Here is an 18,316-nt window from a genome sequence, read left to right as displayed (position 1 = left end):
CAGCATTGACTAAGCAGAATTTTCTCTTTTGTTTAGGAGGGCAAGACAACTTATCAAGGTGGAGATGCATAGAGAAGCCAACCAGAGTTGCAATCTAATTGTTGCACAGCTTGCTGTGCTCAACACGACTGAAGATGACTTCTTGAAGAAGAAGAAGAAGAAGGAAAGAAACACTTATATACCACTTATACAAATATTTTGTAACTTTAACATGGGAAAGCAGGGCTGAAAGCAGTGGCTTACCATCACTACAATGGTGGAACAATCTATGCTTGCATACGAATCCACTTACACTGGCTCTTTTATGAGATTCAGTTCTTTATGAGTCACTCAGTGAAAAGATTTGTTCAACTGATTCTTTCATTCGATTCAGCAATTAAGCGCAGGTGAGACTGGGAAGACTTCCGGTCAGCTCCACTTCTGAGTTTGATCGTTTAGCAGAGAGAGAGGTGAAGGTTCTATTCTTAACAGCATATAAATAGCAAAACCACACAACTGATGGAGTTACGCATACATAATTCACGAATACATAATTCTCTACAGAAACAAAACTATACAGGCAGCACATTATTTTGAAGATATCATTGCTGATATCTTTTATTCAGGAAAAATAGGGAAGGGTTTGGAATTTGATGGTGGTGGAAATGGATGTAGGTGGGTTGGGTGTGTGTGTGGTTAGGGTTGGTGGTGTGTGTGGTAAGGGTTGAGTGTGTGTGTGTGTGGTTGAGCACAGGTGTTATTGTGCTCAGGTTTGCTTGAAGAATCAGAAGATTTTGGACATTTTTTTGTGCTTTTCCTTGCTTAATTCACACTATGTAATGGAGCTCCCATTCTACTTTGCTTTTGCTACTGCTTTTTTGAACAGCTGTGTCACTACTATATATTAAAATGCACTTTTCTGAGATAGTAAACATGCTTGTGTAACAAAGTCCATTTGCTGGAAAAGTTTGAGGGCACGGAATTGGTAAATCGAACTCATAGTTCTCAAAACTGACAGCAAAGATTGTTAAACTGTACAAGGATTGCAAAACCAAAGAGCACGGATTTCCACATTGACTTTTTTCCCCACCAAGAGACCCCCGGGGGCTCCGTATTAACATATTACCGCGTGACTGAGCCTCATCATGTACATGTGTGTCTTCTTTTTAAGGGTCAGACACCGTGTGAGAGAGAAAACAAGCATTTATACCAGCCCAAGTGACTGACTGACTGTGTGTGTGTGTGTATACAGAAAATTTAATGAATGAATGCAGACATCCCCTGCTGAGGTCTTATCTGCTGATAAACCTCTTGTAATTAAATTAGGTGTGTGTGTGCGTGTGTGTGTGTGTACAGCAGGAAAGAGGCTGCCCATTGCTCTAACCCTTGTCTGAAAGAGCTGGCTGATAACGGCCAGCTACATCCCAGGAACGGGGCTGCTGACTTCTGGAGGTGGGATTACATTCATCTAAGAACTGCGGCTGCCAAAAGCTCTTCACCTGTGTGTGTGTGTGTGTGTATGTGTGTGTGTCTGTGTGTGTGTCTGTGTGTTTACCTTTACAATGTAAACAATAAGGAAAAATCATAAGCCTGAAGACACAACAGGAAAAACCTTCAACTGCCTAAGCATGGCCTATGCAAAGTTGCTAAGAATGAAATGAGGATAAGAATATAAAGGGCCCTATGGTTGGTATGCTTGTGTGTGAGAGAGCACAGTATGTATGCATGCATGCTTTACACACACACACACACACACACACACACACACACACACACACACACACACACACACACACATTTAGGCTAACACCGCTGACCAGCTTTCTCACAGTGCCCCCCTTTTCCACTAACATAGTTTCAAACAAGTTTGTAGCTCTTCATGTAATTGTTTCAGCCTGTACAGTGGAGCGTCACTGCTGTAAGATGCTTTAAGACTGTGCCACTCTGTTGTTGTGAAATCACCATTCCTTGAAAAGACTTCCTGCTAAATCCCTGTGAATCCCATCATGCGGCCATAACGGCAAACAGTCACAGACATAATAATTCAACACTACAGCACACTGTCATGTCTTCACTACGGATTACTGTGTCTCCAGCTATACAACTGGCAGAGAGAGAGAGAGAGAGAGAGAGAGAGAGCAATGTGACGAGAGCTAATGTAAAGACAACTGATTAACCCAATCATAATTAATAAAAAAGATATTAAAACAAGATTAAAACAATATACTAATAATTGTATTCCCTCCCTTCAAGAAAGAGAGAGAAAGAAAGAGGGGAAGAGAGAGGTCAGGAGATTGAGAGGGAGAGGAATAAAGAAATGACATAGAGAGAGAGAGATGAAGATAGCAAGTGAGCGATAGAGAGATAGAGAGAGACAGAGAGAAGCCATTACTGATTTTTAATGTTCTTTCCCCTGTATTTCTTCCTTTCATAGTGCTGTGGAACTTTGCTATGAGATGGCAATTGCTGCTGTGATTGTCCTCCATGGGAGAGCAGAAAAATCCAATTTCATCGATATACAACGCGAAAAGAAAGATAGAAAAAAAAGAGAAGAAAAATCATTGCTGAAAAAATGAAAGTGAGCCATGGAAAAAGAAAAAAAAAAACACCACTCAAAAAAAGCTGAGAGGGAGAGATATAGAAAGACAGGTGAAGCAGGGAGGGAGAGGAGGAGAGGGCTGGAAAGAGACATTGAAAAAAAAAAAAAAAAGAAGAAAAAATACAAAAAAAAAAAAAAAAACACCGGCAAGTTGATTGTTAAATATGAGATTGTTTTACAGCGGGGCAGGTATTGAGTGAAAATGTAATAAATATATAGATATTGTTTTCAGGGGCTATTTGGTGGCTGGGGCCCCAATGAGCGGCAGCAGCAGAGGCAGCAGGCTGAGCTGTCTGGGAGCCTGGTGATGGCCTGTCACTGGAAGCCCCTCTGATGAATGGCCATGTTGGATTGGAACAGACGTGTAATATATATCAGACTTTTATTCTCTCTCTCTCTCTCTCTCTTTCCCTCGCTCTTTCGGGTTCCTCTCCCTCGTTCTGCGTGTGTGAAAGATGCCGGGGGAAGCCTGGGGTGAAGGGGATGAGGGAGGGAGCTAGACACAGAGAGAGAGAGAGAGAGAGAGAGAGAGAGAGAGAGAGAGAGAGAGAGAGAGGGAGAGAGGGAGGGAGAGAGAGCAATGTGACGAGAGGTAATGTAAAGGTGGCCGAAGAGAAAGGCAGTGAAGAGAAAGTGGACAGAGTGCAGGATGGAGGGGGTTGCTGAGACAGAGCAAGAAGAAGAAGCGTTATTAACACAGTCCAAACAAACTGCATCCCCTACAGATTCCCAAGGCACTTACTGCACAGTAAGACAACACGCGATATGCCCACCATTGATCCTCGGTTACACACAGGATCACGCACCACAAGCACGAGCCACTGGTAATACACACACACACACACGGGTTTTCAAATCTGTTGTTTTTCCTCCACTGGTCACAGTGTTTGCCTTGTGTGTTAATATCATTCTGCTTTTTCAATTATGCTAACATACAATAGGCCAACACCACAAATCCCGATGGAGTCATTTACAAATTGAAACGGTGTGTTTGTGTGTAAATTATGAGGACAAAGGTGCTTTGGGAATTTAATTCATTTATCATGTAAATCCCGGTGCGTAAATCGATAGACGGCTGACCGTGTGCAGTGTTCATTTTCATAGATCCTTGTTGCTTCTCTCGTTCCCTCGTTCTTTCACTCTCTCTAAGCTTCCTTTCTTGCACTTTACTATTCAGTGATGCTTTATCTAGTGCTCTGGTCTTTCCATCTCTGTCTCCATCATACTCTCTTGCTCTTTATCATTCAATGACATTTTATCTTTTTACTGCCCTTCTGTCTCCTCCCTTTACTTCCCATCCCTCATCTTTCTCTTCAACTTATTCTTTATCACTCAATTACATTTTATCTTAATTTCTTTCTATCTTAATTTCTAATATCTGTTTTTCCTCTACAAGCATCTATGCTTTATCTCCCTTCTTTGTCTCCGCTAACCTGTTTCTATGTTGTTTTCTACATTGTCTTTCCCTCCCTTCAATGTCTAGTACCTCTTTCCTCCACATGCTATGGCTTCTCTCCCATGTCTCTTTCTACCCCACCTTGTTCTTTTTCGATTCCCTCCGTCCATCTATTTCTCACTCTTCCCTTCTGTCTCTCTCTGAGGTGTGAAGGTGATTTGTTGACACTTTGGTCTAAGGGATATTGACCAGAGGCCAACATGGTTGATGGATGACTACTGCTAGGAGTCAATAATGCCTGTGTTAGTGGGACTCCTCATCACTTTTACCATCACCGCTCACACTGACTCCTACAGTACGATACAGTAGAGCTGCACTGTTCCAAGATGAGATAATGCGACAAGAGCGGAGGAACAGAAGCTAGACAAGCCCAGCTCTAAGGCTGGAGTTGTTCAAATACGAAGTAGACCTGCATCTTGTAACGTTTCAACATATTTGGGTCTTTTTCCAAGGCGTCAATCTGACAACAAAAGCGAAGGAAAAAGTCATATTCCATTGTTTTTCTTTGCAAATGATCCATCGATTCATCAACACCTTCCCCTGACGTCAGCAAATGGCCTCTCCTCTCTGCTGCCCAACCAGAATTGTACAGACCAGTGCACTTCCAATTACTGATAGAAGTCCACTACCACTCAATACCCAATGGCTTGGCTTAGGAATTCAGCCTCCGTGAGTGAAGGAAAATTTGCAAGCTTTATTGACCCAAAGGGAGAAAGCCTTGCGCATAATGAGCACTTTAATAACAAAACAACACTGAAGATAGCTGTTATGCAAGCATGGTTATTGCAACACTGAATCATTTCAATTGTGCTGCTCCTTTAATCAGCTAAGAAAATGATTAAGTAGCAAAGAAGCTACTGTATATATTCAAAGCAATATCTTTAATAATGATGCGTGTAAGTGCATGTGTAAGCACACACAAGGCTGCCCCTTTAAAAAACAAATCTCTTTTGAGCCATTTGAATAAAGTCCAAATCATTTCACGGACAAGTCCTGTCTAGGACAATGTGCCCACTGAGCATGTGATTTTTTTGCCAGCCTTGTGTTTATGTTAGCTTTAGAGGATAAACATATGCAAAGAGAAGAGTCTCCCTCTGCCAGAACGCACATCTTGCTGGAAATGGCGTGAAGCTTCCATTTTACTTCCATTAAACAGGGCATTTGACTCTTGCACCCTCCAAAGGGAACAAAACTCCTTCTCAGCATGTAGGTGTCATTTTAAGCACATAAATAGGGCATTGTATCCTCCCTAGGACACACTTATGATTTCAGAGCAGCGTGAGGGTGTCGTTTTTAACACACTTTAACAGGGCATTTGACCCTAGTCCCCTGCCTTGGAGGCATCTCTCACTGGGACCAGCATGGAGCTGCCATTTGAAGTGGGCTAAGCAAAGTGGTTGACCCTTGTCCCCCTCTATAGGACACTGGTATGACAGGAAACAGTGGGGTAGTGTCATTTTCAGGGACAGGAGGACACACACTGGGATGAGAAAGATTTAACCCTTTATCCTTCAGGCGGAGGAATGGCGGGAGGAGGAGAGAGAAAAAGAGAGGCACAGAGCAAAAGAGAGAGGCAGAGAGAGCAAAAGAGACAGAGGCAGAGAGCAAGAGAGAAAGAGAGATACACACCACACTGAGAACAGCATGGGGAGTTTCACTTAAAGGATGAAAACAAGAACAGTGGGACAGTGGGATAGAAAGCAAGAATAAATGTGACATTTCTTATGGAGAGGTTCTTTGATCTGTAGTTTGGCTGAGCCCAGTGGTGGCCAAGCCTATATGGCAGCTGGGGCTGTGTGCACAAACCTGTACCTGCTTGTGTGTGTGTGTGTGCACTGCCATGTGTGTTTATGTGTGCCTGTGTGTGCGTGAAGAGAACAGTGCATTGCATTATGAAAACTTTTCCCCAGGCGGCAGCTTGAGCTGCAGCGTGTGACGTATATTCTTGAAAATAGAGATGATATCACCGTGCTCGCTGAATGTATAATGCAGCAGTTAGTTTTAACTTTGAAAAGCTAAAGTATATTCTTTTGGTCAGAGGAATACAATGAAGCCGCAGAGGAAAGCTGAATAAAGACTGGCATGGAAACAATATAGTCAGATAATCATAGACTAATCATTCATTGTCAAAAGGCAATATGGATATTGATCAAACCAGTCACTAATATAGAATACCGTATTTCCTCTAATATTGGCCCGGGCCTTTATTTACCTCAACTGCAGAGGGTACCAGGCCTTTATTGGAAGCAGGCTTATATTAGAGACAGGCCTTTATTTCTAATTCCCTCTGTTTGATAAGTATATTTGCTCATATTTTAGTACGAAGCCTCCTTGTTTTCTGATCTGCTTCTGTTGGGGTACGTTAGGTAGACGTTTTTTTGTTACTGCAATGCATTACGATAATTACGGTAATCGACGACGGCACGCTCCAGAGACTTCCGCCGGCCGAGCCATCTTGTGGCACTTGTACGTTACTACAAACTACAGTTACAAACAGGCACCAGGAGTTTACCGGTATCCACCGTTGTTTGCATGTAAGCTGAAGCTAACTGAAGCTAACTGAACCTGGGCGCCGATGTGTTCCCGGTGATCTGGCCGAGATTTCGGCGGGGGTCCGGGGCTTGGATCGGGAGGATCCATGCGGGCCGTGGGCGCGGTGGAGAGGCAGCGGCGGAGAGAGGAGACGGACACGGTGCAGTCATATACTAGGTTTTGACCTAGTCTTGTTTCCTTTGTTTTTTCCCCCGGCCTGTATTTGAGACCGGCCTTTATTTGTTCGTGTCGACGACGGCCCCGGCCATTATCGGAGACCCGGCTTTTAATTGACTACAGGCCACTATTAGAGGAAATACGGTAGACTTGATAACCCCAACGACTTGCCTACGCTCACTCACCCTGAAATGTGAATGTTGCTGCCTGTCTTATAGTGCTGTAGATTTATGACAGTATAGCCTGATGTTTTCTATCATTTGTATGGTAGTATATCATTCTGTTAAACTCTCAATTGGGCCTCAATGGCACAAGGAATAGCAACATCATATCCTGTGTATTGATAAATGAATAGAATCATATTGTCCACATAAAATGGAAAGTTGTCTTTGGCCTCACCTGGGCATGGATTCCCCATATTGCATGGATAATTAGGTTCTTCTATTTCATCCCATTCTGTTACTCTGCTCTGTTCTGTTCTTATTTATTACATGTACTAATGTCAACTTATACCAATACAAAAACAAAAAGCAGGATATTTAGAGAGAATTTAATGGGCAACAGTTCCCAACTTCCACACCATTCATCACCAAGTTTGAACAAATCCACCAGTTTATGCTCGTACTTTGTGGTATAGACTGACTGCTCTTTGCTAATAGTGTCTGGTGCAGATTGCTCTTCGCTAATAGTGTATAATGCAGACTAGGGCCCAACTGCTATTTCAGTGTGCTTATATTATCGGCGGGTGTTGGGCTTTTAAAGATGTGTCGGTATCGGCTTTTTCCCCCACCGATAAAGCACAGATAAGATCACCACACAAAAGGGGTCTTTGGCACAATGTCATATGGAATAGATTTTCTCATTTACTATACACTAGACCTCTGAGGAGAGAAAACAAGTTTAAACAAAAATCCATGAATATAAGTGTGTTTTACAATTCTGGTTGAGAATCTGGTCCAGAGAGGGGTTATAATGATGATACTGAGTAACAGTGACACCACAAAAATAAATCTTCACAGTCAGATGTATCAGATATTACTTTTTTCTGCAGTTATCAGAAAAATAACCATGTGTCTTTGCATGGAAAGTAGACACGTTGTGGAAGATAGTTTTTTGATTTTCACAGATAATTGATCTTTGCATGCAGAGCTTTAAAATGATATATTACATAATAGAGATCAATAAGTAAAATTGTTTTACTTTTACTTAATGACTGATTATATAAAATGCATTTTGATGTCTCCCATATTGTTAAATGAGAACTAGGTTTGTGGCGCTTGGTTACACATTCACGTACATACTCAGACAGTTGTCCCACTAGTGTGTGGTGCAGACTGTTTCTCTTACCCTCTCCTCCAGCTTGGCCACCTGCTCTCTGTAGAAAGCATCCTGCTTCTTTAGCTCTGCTTCTCTGGCCTCCAGCTGCTTGGCCTGAACACACACACACACACACACACACACACGCACACACACAAAAGTATGTGTAAGCACAACACATAAGCATACACACATGCGCACATAAAGGAAGAGGAGAAAAACCATTACTTATGTGCTCAGTGGAGCATTGCCAAATCTGACATACCCGTCTCAAAACAAACACACACACACACAAACAAACACACACGCAAGAGAAGCCCATAATGAGAGAACTCAGACAAGTGTGTCTAAAAGGAGAGAATGATGATATATGACACATTACAACACAGAACAGAAACAGGCATTCTCCTCTTTGTCATACATTAAACTGTGAAATACTGGGGGGGGGGGGGGGGGGGGGGGAGATGGACCTAAAATGGATATACTGGGGAGGAAGATGAGGTTGGAGAAGTTGGAAAGTTATAGGATTTTAAGCTCTCACATCCTCCGCTACTTCCAAAGGCGTAACCTTGTGAGTTTCTTTATGTCATATTTAATGATGTGAGTGTCTGTGCCTGAAAGCCTGTACACACCGTATGCTTGAGTTTTATATGTAGGAGGAAGCGTGCGCATTTTGCTTTATGTGCGGACAATAAACCTATCTATGTGTGTGTGAGAGAGAGTCCGATCATGCCTTGGCATGTGTGTGCTTCTTTGTCCTCAGATGTTCAATCTTCACCCAAACCATTATCAGGCCAAAAGGATAACATCAGTTCTCAGCACAACAGAACTCCATGGCCAGGCTTATATATTTACCCAGCCTACCTATCTCCACTGTTCTCCCCTCTGCTGTGACCTTCACTAAACGTACGGCTGACTCTCTGGGTGATATACAGGAGAGATAAGACCTGGATGTATCAGCTCCCAGAGGGAAAAACAGCAGACCCATACATCAGGGTTGGGGTCAATTCACTCAAATCAAAATAGAAATGAAAGTTTCAATTCACTCAACAGTGATAGTGCCTTCATTTTCTTGATAGATTGGACATAAAAAACTTTTCAAGGCCAAAGATTTTCCATTTTGGAATTTGTAAGAAAGTCTTCTGAATGTGAAGTGAACCCCAACTACTTGTCAAAGGCCATGGGAAGGAATGAGAGGGGATGGCTATGGATAGTAACAGGGATAAAGCAGGATGGATAAATCGGTAGAAAGGGGTTTTGCATGTGTTGGCATCATGTCACTTAAAGGTAAGCTTAAGAGACATTTTTCTCTGACATAAAGAACTGGTTGAATCGGAACCTGGTTTGCTCAAATCAAGCAAAACTAGGCTACGATTTGAGGACAATAAGCATTTGTGGTATTCTAAAAAGATAAAAGTGGAGGGAGATGGAAAAACTTAAAACAAGACACTGACTTGTGTTATTCAAAGCTGCACTTTAGGAGCCAAACAAAAGCATTTCGTATTATTGTTCCCTTTTGTTAATAAGTCTACAGAAACTGGTTGAAATTGTCGTCTCATTTATAATTCTACAAAGCATTAGGAGCGAAATAGTTGGGAGAGGGTCACGTCAAAAATATGGAGCGGTTGAAAAACCAAGTGGAAAGAAAAATGGAACAAAAAGGAAATTCACTACCCTATCATGCGGAGAGAGTGAGAGAGAAACCTAGAGCAAAAAAGAAAGAGATTTGTTGGAAGGCACAGACTTCCAGACTTACCTTGCATCCAATCTCCTGAATAAGGGAAGCATTGAAAGAAAACGAGAGAGAGGGAAAGAGAAAGAGTGTAAAGAGGCGCTGATTCATCCATGAACTTCTTCAAAATGACATTTGGAGAGGTTTAGTATTCAGAGGCTAGGGGTGACTGGCTGCCACGCTGTTCTGCTTGAATACTCACACTTCACCCTCAATATCTCCCAAACACTCTCTCACTGGCATATGCACGTACGTGTGCGCACACACACACACACCGAATATGTACACAAAATGGAATCCCATACAAACCATTTTGTGTATGCATGTGGTGAGCATGTGCATGCACACTCCCTCTCTCTCACTCACTCACACACACACACCACACACACATGGAACACCATATTGACTGTATATGCAGCAGCGTGTCCTGTGGGACAGCAGCCATGCAGATAGAGCCTTGGAGCCTACTCTTTAATCACTATAGGATGCCAGAGGGGAAAGAGAGAGCCGGAAGAAAATACAACTTATGAAAAAATCACATTCCCCCATTCAATCACCACCACACTGATAACCATCTGTGTTTGGCTACTCAGCGCAGTGCAGGGGGAGCTGCATGCTCCATGCATGGCGATGAGGAGCGGCGAGGAGAGTTACCGAGGGGCAGTCTACGCTTGAGATGAGCGGGGGAAGTTTCAAAGTCAAGGGGATGCTGCAGGTTACACTGGCGTGCACTGCAAGCTAACCCTCTACACACACAACCTACCCACACAGACAAGCACCTGCGTACACACCATTTTGTCACCTCCAAAGCAGCAGTCAGATATAGAAAAAAAAACTGCTGCACTACTTTATCCTTTCCCTGACAACCCTCAGCAAAGCAACACCATGACAAAGTGTGCTGCTGTCTGCCTCTCTGCTGCCCTCAGCACAACCTAACATTAACCAGCCTTATTGTGGCAGTCAGTGCCACTATTGTCTCCATTGAGTCCCATTGTGAGGCAAAAGTGCTATTGTGTGGCCCGTCAGGGTCATTCGTCTGCTCATGAAAGTCACTTGCACTTCATGATGGGATTAAATGCAACTGAGTAGATGGATGGTAGCGGCTCTGGACACAGCATCATTGCAGAGTGAATGCACTCTAAAGCATAGTCTAAAAAGTAAGCTTCAAGTACACTAGAAGTAGGACTAATTTGGTCTTTAAATGTGTTATTGATTCCAAGTGTGCAATCAGGGCTGCTGGGATGGATTGGCAAAGTTTGTATGAGCCCCAACGCTGGTGCTGGGCAGACTGGATTAAGCTGGCTGAGGTGCCAAAAAACTGTCTCCCACCAACAGCTCAATTTAGGAAGGAGAGAGTAGGGACGGATGGAGAGATGGAGGGAAACGCAGTGGAAAGGAGTGGCAGGGGGTTGTGTACTGTCACGAGTGTGTCCAAATTCAATGTTACGCTTATAGGTGGCTACCAAAGCCTTCAGCTTGACAGAGAAAGACAAAAGATGCACACAGACGCCGAGACACAAACAACAGCTCAGACGCTGATCTCAAACACACACATCGGTGCACACACGCTCGCACACAAACACACACACACACACACACAGACACACCAGCCGGAGCAGCTGTACTCACAGAGAGCGGGTGGAGAGATAAATGTGCGTTGAAGGCGAGACTAAAGGGGTCATTAAAAGAGGAGAGGTTGTGACAGAAATGTGTACCCAGGGATTTTCTTTTCTCTTCACTTTTGTGTGTGTGCATGTGTCTGTATGTGTGTGTGTGCGTCTGTGTGTATGTGTTTAATTTCCATAGGAGCAGGTTGTCCCTCCTCTTTTGAGACACACACACACACACACACACACACACACACACACACATACACACACAGACAGACACACACACTATGTCAGGATTACTTCCGACTGATTAACCCCATTGAGCGGGCTTTAAAGATAATCTAATCATACTAAAGGCCAAACAATGGGACAGACTTCACCACTGCCCACACACCTTTTGTTCCCCTAATGAAGAGGCGGTCGCGGGTGGAGGAGGCGAGTTGGGGCGAGGGAGGGGGAGGAAGGGAAAGAGAGGGGGGCAGAATTGGACAAGAAAATGAAAGCGAACTTGAGAGTGGAGAATAGAGAGAGAGAGGGGATGAAAGGAAGAGAGGGACAATAAAAGGTGATTTATCATTGGAGGTGTCAGAGTCAAGAGGACGGGACATGTGGCCCGGGCCAAGTGGATCTCTATCACAACTCGAGAGGGAGGGAAGGGGAAGAGAGAAAAGGAGGAAAAAGGTAGAGAGAGGAAGAGAGAAGTGTCTGCAGATGGCTGAGGAGGAAACATGTTTCCATCTTAAAATTCCAGACTTTCTGCAGACATTGATTTCTTAAGTGTAAGTGAAGATCTTGGTCAGTATACACCGATATGACTGACAACTACACTGTATCACTCTTGCTGAAAATCCTTCCTCAACAACAACAAAATACAAATTGAAATGACAGTGGGTCTACAACTACATAAAATGTGTACTCATGTGTCTACCAGGACTGAACGACAATATTTTCCAATAGTTTTCCAGATTTTATGTGCATATCCAAAACTTTGCAAGATCAGGGAATGATGTAATTCATTACTCTGCCTAATTTCCCCCTGCTGCATAAGAGATGGAGGGAACAAAGCACAGAATAGCAGGTGGGGGGTGGAGAGGATGGGGAGGGGTAAGCAGGAAAGCTCATGAAGCATGGGGGGTAGAAAATGGTGGATGCAACTACATAAAAGATTAAAAAAAACAAAAAACAAATAAAACCAGGGTAAAAATTCACACACTCAAAACAGCACCCTCTCACTGAGTGCCCAAACACTCCACACTCCACCATTCACTACCCCAGGCAACCGCATTAACATCAACAGCAACAAACTTTTGCACTCCCTTTCCTGTATCCATCTCCCCCTGGTCTCTTATTAAGTACAGTAGCACAATGGCTGGGGGTGGCAGGCGGGTTGAGAGTGAGACCCTGGTGGTCAGATTAAACGGATCGTTTAGGCGAGGTGAACGCCTCTGTGAATATCAATTAGCCAGCCGCTGAATAATTAAGGGCAGCCATGTTTTTTAATTAGCCGACTGCCGCAGTTTGAGCTGAGAACGAGGGTGGAGGGTAAGAAGAGGAGGAGAGGAGTGGAGAGGAGGATGGGAGGGGGATAAAACAGGCGGATTTTGCTGCGTCAGGCCTTCTTTTCTCTTGCTGATTTGCTCCCTTTCACTCCACTTTCTTTCACACCTGCTTTTTTCCTATAAAGTGTTATTTGACTTTTTTTCTTCTGAAGCGTTCCAAAGGGAAGGAAATAAAAATAACTCCCGCCTGCTGCGTTCAGCGGGCTCACAGCGGTTGCATGTGTGTTTGTGTATGTTGTGTATGTGGGTGCGCACATCAGTTTGTGCATGCATTTGTGTGTGTGAGTGATGTTAAAATAAAGACATTAGCATATAATAATGTGAGCACTCCTGAGAATGTTTCCTGCATCTCTTTTTAAAGATACACTGTACACTTCCGAATGAGCATGAAGAAATTAATTAACTTAGGGAAAACCTACACTACAGTATGTTAAAATCAGAACTTCTAACAACAGGCTCTGCAACTCATGTCTGCAGTGAAAAGGAAGGCAATGTGATATTACTTTGGCACCAAATTCTAACATTGTTTTTGAATTTTGTTATCCAATTACACCAGGTCATATCAGATTATGGCCATGATTATTACTCAATACATTTTTCATTTTACATCTCAATAATGACGACTTCTGTATCGTAACATAACGTGCGATGACATATTGTTACAGTGCCTGCCAACTATATGCTATATAAATCACGCTAGATGAAAATAATCTTGCTAGACGCCATGATCGATAGAGCTCAAATCAAATCTCATCACATTAACTAACAGCACCTCATCCATAACCTCGGTCTCTTTTGTCTTCCCCCTGCCACCATCAGCTCAGCCCTGATTCGCCCCTGTCACCAGTAGCATCATAATCAATGCTCCCTCACACCAACCCAGTGACTGCAGCAGCACGGCGGGTCAGAGCTGCTCGCCAGGGCCCATTTATCACGGAGCTGCGCGACAGGGCCCTGTGACAAACTAATACTGAAGCCGCAGGCCTGGGGTCCGCCGTGCTCCGACAGGCAGGGAGGGGGTCAAAGGTCGGGCCAATGTGACCGCACTCCGGTGTTAATTGGCACGGCGGAGGTGTAGGTGGCGTGTGGGAGGTGAGAGATGGATGGAGGGGAGGGAGGGAGGGAGGGAGGGAGGGAGCGAGGGGTAGAGAAGATGAAAGGGAGGGAGAGAGGGAGGGAGAGAGACGGGTCAATGTGCGGATGGAATATGGATGACAAGATAGTTGGGAGGAGTGGGATTGGGTTTTTTTTGACAGCTGTCGGGAGTCATGTCAAATCTGGAGATTGGAGAATATTTTAAGAGGTGGTTCGATAACAAACACACACGCACTTTCCTCAACCACACACTCACACAAAGTTTCCATACACACAGTCTCTATACAGCATGCACACACAGTCAAGCGTGGACAAACACACACAGAGACTCAAAACTCTCCGTCTCAGACACACATACACACCTCAAAACTTTGTTTCAGACACGCACACACACACGATCCTCCCACTTATCTTGGTACATCCTATAACTGCCTCTAAAACCATTACACAATGCTATCCACCACTATCTTTAAAAGCTATCATTGGCAGATCAAATCTAAGTGATGGAGTGTAAAATGATATCACCCAACACAGACCTTACTGGCAGCAGTATTACGCATTACCCTTAGAGTCACTAATAAAACATAGGTCCTGGTAGCAATAGCACTAAAACTCCATTGGAAACCATTCACTTTGGCTGGTTAATTAGCATCATGGGGTTTTACTGAGAGGCAGTAACAGTTAGGTTCATGGCTGGCTATTAGTCTCCACGGGAGGTGGTAGGGTTATGGGCGATTTAATGATGTCAGATATACTGTGGTCAGTTAATGGGCTTAACCTTGACTGATCGCACTAAAGGACAAACACACTAGTCACACACACACACACAGGCCTGGGAACTAAGTGCATTCTCATCCCTCACACTCCTACAACAGGTTCAGCGTTAACATTTTTTTTTCCACTTTCCCGGTCGGGCCAGGAGATAAGAGTTCTACTTGCACCATTGGCCTAGAAGGCAAAAATTTAACTAACCAGTTTTTCATAAATCTGAGTATTTTATTAATATGTGTATGATATTCAAATCTATGTATTCATTTTTAATTATTGAAATTATTAAAAATAAACACAAAAAGTAAATAATTGATTGATTGTGAATAAATTTGCTAAAGCATAAGTTGGCCCGTATTCATAGGTGAACCCTTACTCAATTAACTGCCCATAACCCTACTAGCTCCCATGGAGACTAACCAGTTACAATAACAGAAGCTTTTCTGTAAATGTAACCAGAAGCAACATGGAAAAAACTAAACAAAACCAGAGGGGAAATTCACGAGGCCAGCAAATCTGTTTGATTCAGCATTTTCAACCCAAGGAAACTTTGAAAGACAGCCTTTTTCTTTTCGCTTTGTACTGTAATTTTAGCTTCCATGCAAGTCTCTGACTAACTCTTAGGAGGCGTCCAATCTGATTTTAAGACAAAAAAAAAATGAGATGGGCCAATAGCATAGCAGAGGGGCAAAGGTAACAGATTTATCACCGGGTGAGAAATAAACTGGGCCACCGGCTGACCTATCCACTAGCCCAAGGCAACGTCTTACTGGGCCCGGGCCATCAGGAAATTGAAAAACTCCCCTCTGGCAGGAGGCTGCGGTCCATCAGGACCAAAACCTCACGCCATAAGAACAGCTTCTTCCCGTCTGCAGCTGGCCTCATCAACAAGGCCCGGGACCCCCACTGACACGGACTCTTGCCCCCTCCCCCCATAGGCACTACATGCTACAGAAACGTACAGTCTCCACATCTGACTCAATGCGTTCATTTATACATTCTGTACAGTAAACATTCCTCTGGCCAATATTTTGCACATCCCTGCACTAACTGTACAGCTTTCCCATTTTCCATGTCACTTCAATGGCAGATATATTGCACATGTTTCTTTTTATTATATTTTTCTTCACATTCTGTATTGTAAATATCTCTTTTTGTTTTTTTTATATATTTATATTCTTGACTTTGACTTACAGTACTTGTTGTGCTTTTTTACTTCTACTTCCTATTTTTCTCCATGTTTATTGTATGCACCTACATACCAAGGCAAATTCCTTGTATTGTGAACTTTACTTGGCAATAAACCTGATTCTGATTCTGAAATCCTTATCATCAGTCCCTGTGCCAGAATACTCATGCAGGTGTGACACTGTTTAGATACACACATCTATACATTTGGCAACTTTGGTCACTGACTCGTTTACATCTCTTTTACACACAAATGAATGTGGCATTGAACATCATCTTGGAGCTGGTGGAAAGAGACATGAGAGCCACAGGCTGCAGACCGCGGGACTGTCCCATGGGATCTCTTAGGGCAGTGAGTAATGATAGGACGACCTGCTGGGTCAGAGGGCTGACCTGCCCAGGACAGGGACCAAGGGGCAAGAGGAGTAGGTGGTGTATGTGTGGGTGTGTGAATGTTTGTGTGTGTGTGTGCGTGTGTGTGTGTGCATGTATGTAGCTGCTCGTTGTTTAAGGGCACATTAAAATGAAGTGCCCTTGTGGAGTCTGTAGCTCATTGACTGTGAACAGAGGTCAATAGAGGGCTTGATCTGAACCAGCTGGCCTTGATGATGGTAGGAGAGGGAGGGGGAGAAAGAGAGAGAGAGAGAGAGAGACACCAAGGCCATTAGTGTCTGCTGTATGTACCTGACACATGAAAGATCAATACACCAACCCACACACACATTTACCATCTCTTTAACATATTGCAAACATAAGCGGAATCATTTACATCTAAACTCACTCTCTATCGAAAGGAGCGTGCTCACAGTGGCATAGCTGATGAAAAGATTACCAGCTTTACTGTAGGGATGTAATATGGAACGCAGGGAATAATATGGGTAGGAAAAAAAGGATTCTCCAGTAGAAACCAATGGTGAGTCCTGTGCTCACAAGGCCTGAAATCCTGGTAAAAACATGAAAAATCACTTCCCTTTCTACTCCCAGACACTCCAAGCCTCTCGGCCTTTGTTGGAGACACCAGCACCGCCGCTCTTCTGCCAGCTCCTTCTCTGAGGGACAACAACATCTGCTGGCTCAGAGATTGATTAATTGGCTGATCAGGCGCCTGCGGTGTAAACTGATTGATTGATCATCTTGGGGTGGGAGCTGCCTTTATCTAGAGCCCTGGAGAGAGAACCTCTGGAGGTCCCCAGTCATCTGTCATGTCCAACACACAAGGGGAAGAAGGAGGAGAGATGAGGAGCTGCGGGTTCATTACCGAGACACGGGGGGCACGCATGGAGGAAGACTCGGCCAAGAGATGGGAACAGGGGGCATGCCGAGAGAACAATGGGAACATGGGGACAAAGTGGAGGATGAATGGAAGAGGGATAAGATACTCTGGTGCTTGTAGAGATAGAGAGACAGAGACAGAGCTAGACACAAAGCAGAGGAAGAAACTCCTGTATGGTATGGATGGAGGAGTGTGGCCATACAAAGAACAATGGCAGCATAGGGAGAAAATAATGGAGGACGAACACCAGTACAGTAGGAGACGTAATTCATCAAGGCAGACGCATAGAGAAGAGGAACCACCTTTCAAATACTCTCAATGAAGACAGGATTTACTCACAGAGAAAGAGACACACAAAGTAGTAGTAATATTCCCAACTGGGATGTATATTTTTAGTTGTTTTATTTTCAGGATTCAGGATTTATTTTGGACATGCAACCTCCATTCTTTTCTAATGGGTGATTATTGGGTTCCTGCTATTTGTGTATTTCTGATCACATCCCTGCTTAGCTGAGACAGCAATGAGAATAATGGGTTATGGGGAGAAGAAGGTGGCGGGTGAAAACAAGTGTGGAGAATGCCTAGCACGCATTCAGACAGACACATAAAGTAGAGGCGGAAAATTCCTTCACTTGACTGCAAAGGACACAGTGAATGACCTGAGAGAGGAGAAAGGCACATTGCCTTCGGACGACAGAAGTCCCTGGGGAGGAAAGTGAATGAGAGAGAGAGAGGGGGAAAGAGAGTTGGTGGAGGAGAGGGAAGGGGGGGGAAACAACCCAGAAAGAAGGTGAAAGGAGTGTAGAGGGGAAGACAATAGGCAGAGACAGGGAAAGACGTACGGGGAGAAAAGGGATGGCCTCAGGATGTGCCGGTGACATTGGACCTCATGGACTCCAGCTCCATATGTCTGACCTCCTAAGGTGTGTGTGTGTGTGTGTGTCGGGAGTGTGTGGAAGCGAATCCCTGCATACCTGGGTCAGTATTAAACGTGTGTAAGCGAGTTCCTGCGTCCTTGTGTGTGTGTGTAT

The 18,316-nt window shown here is 43.9% G+C and overlaps 1 protein-coding gene across 3 annotated transcripts in view; it reads right to left on the bottom strand.

Annotated features, from left to right (window-relative positions):
- The window catches only part of chchd3a (coiled-coil-helix-coiled-coil-helix domain containing 3a), a 75,388-nt gene that overhangs the window by 22,421 nt on the left and 34,651 nt on the right, over window positions 1-18,316 (bottom strand). For all 3 annotated transcript variants that reach the window (XM_078282029.1, XM_078282030.1, XM_078282031.1), the window contains one exon: window positions 8,091-8,174. In XM_078282029.1, coding sequence (XP_078138155.1) covers window positions 8,091-8,174 — 84 coding nt within the window. The remainder of the gene's footprint in view (window positions 1-8,090; window positions 8,175-18,316) is intronic.

The sequence above is a fragment of the Centroberyx gerrardi genome, chromosome 24 (genome assembly GCF_048128805.1).
Source record: "Centroberyx gerrardi isolate f3 chromosome 24, fCenGer3.hap1.cur.20231027, whole genome shotgun sequence".
NCBI classification, from domain to species: Eukaryota; Metazoa; Chordata; class Actinopteri; order Beryciformes; family Berycidae; genus Centroberyx; species Centroberyx gerrardi.
This window is presented reverse-complemented; position numbering and strand designations above follow the sequence as displayed.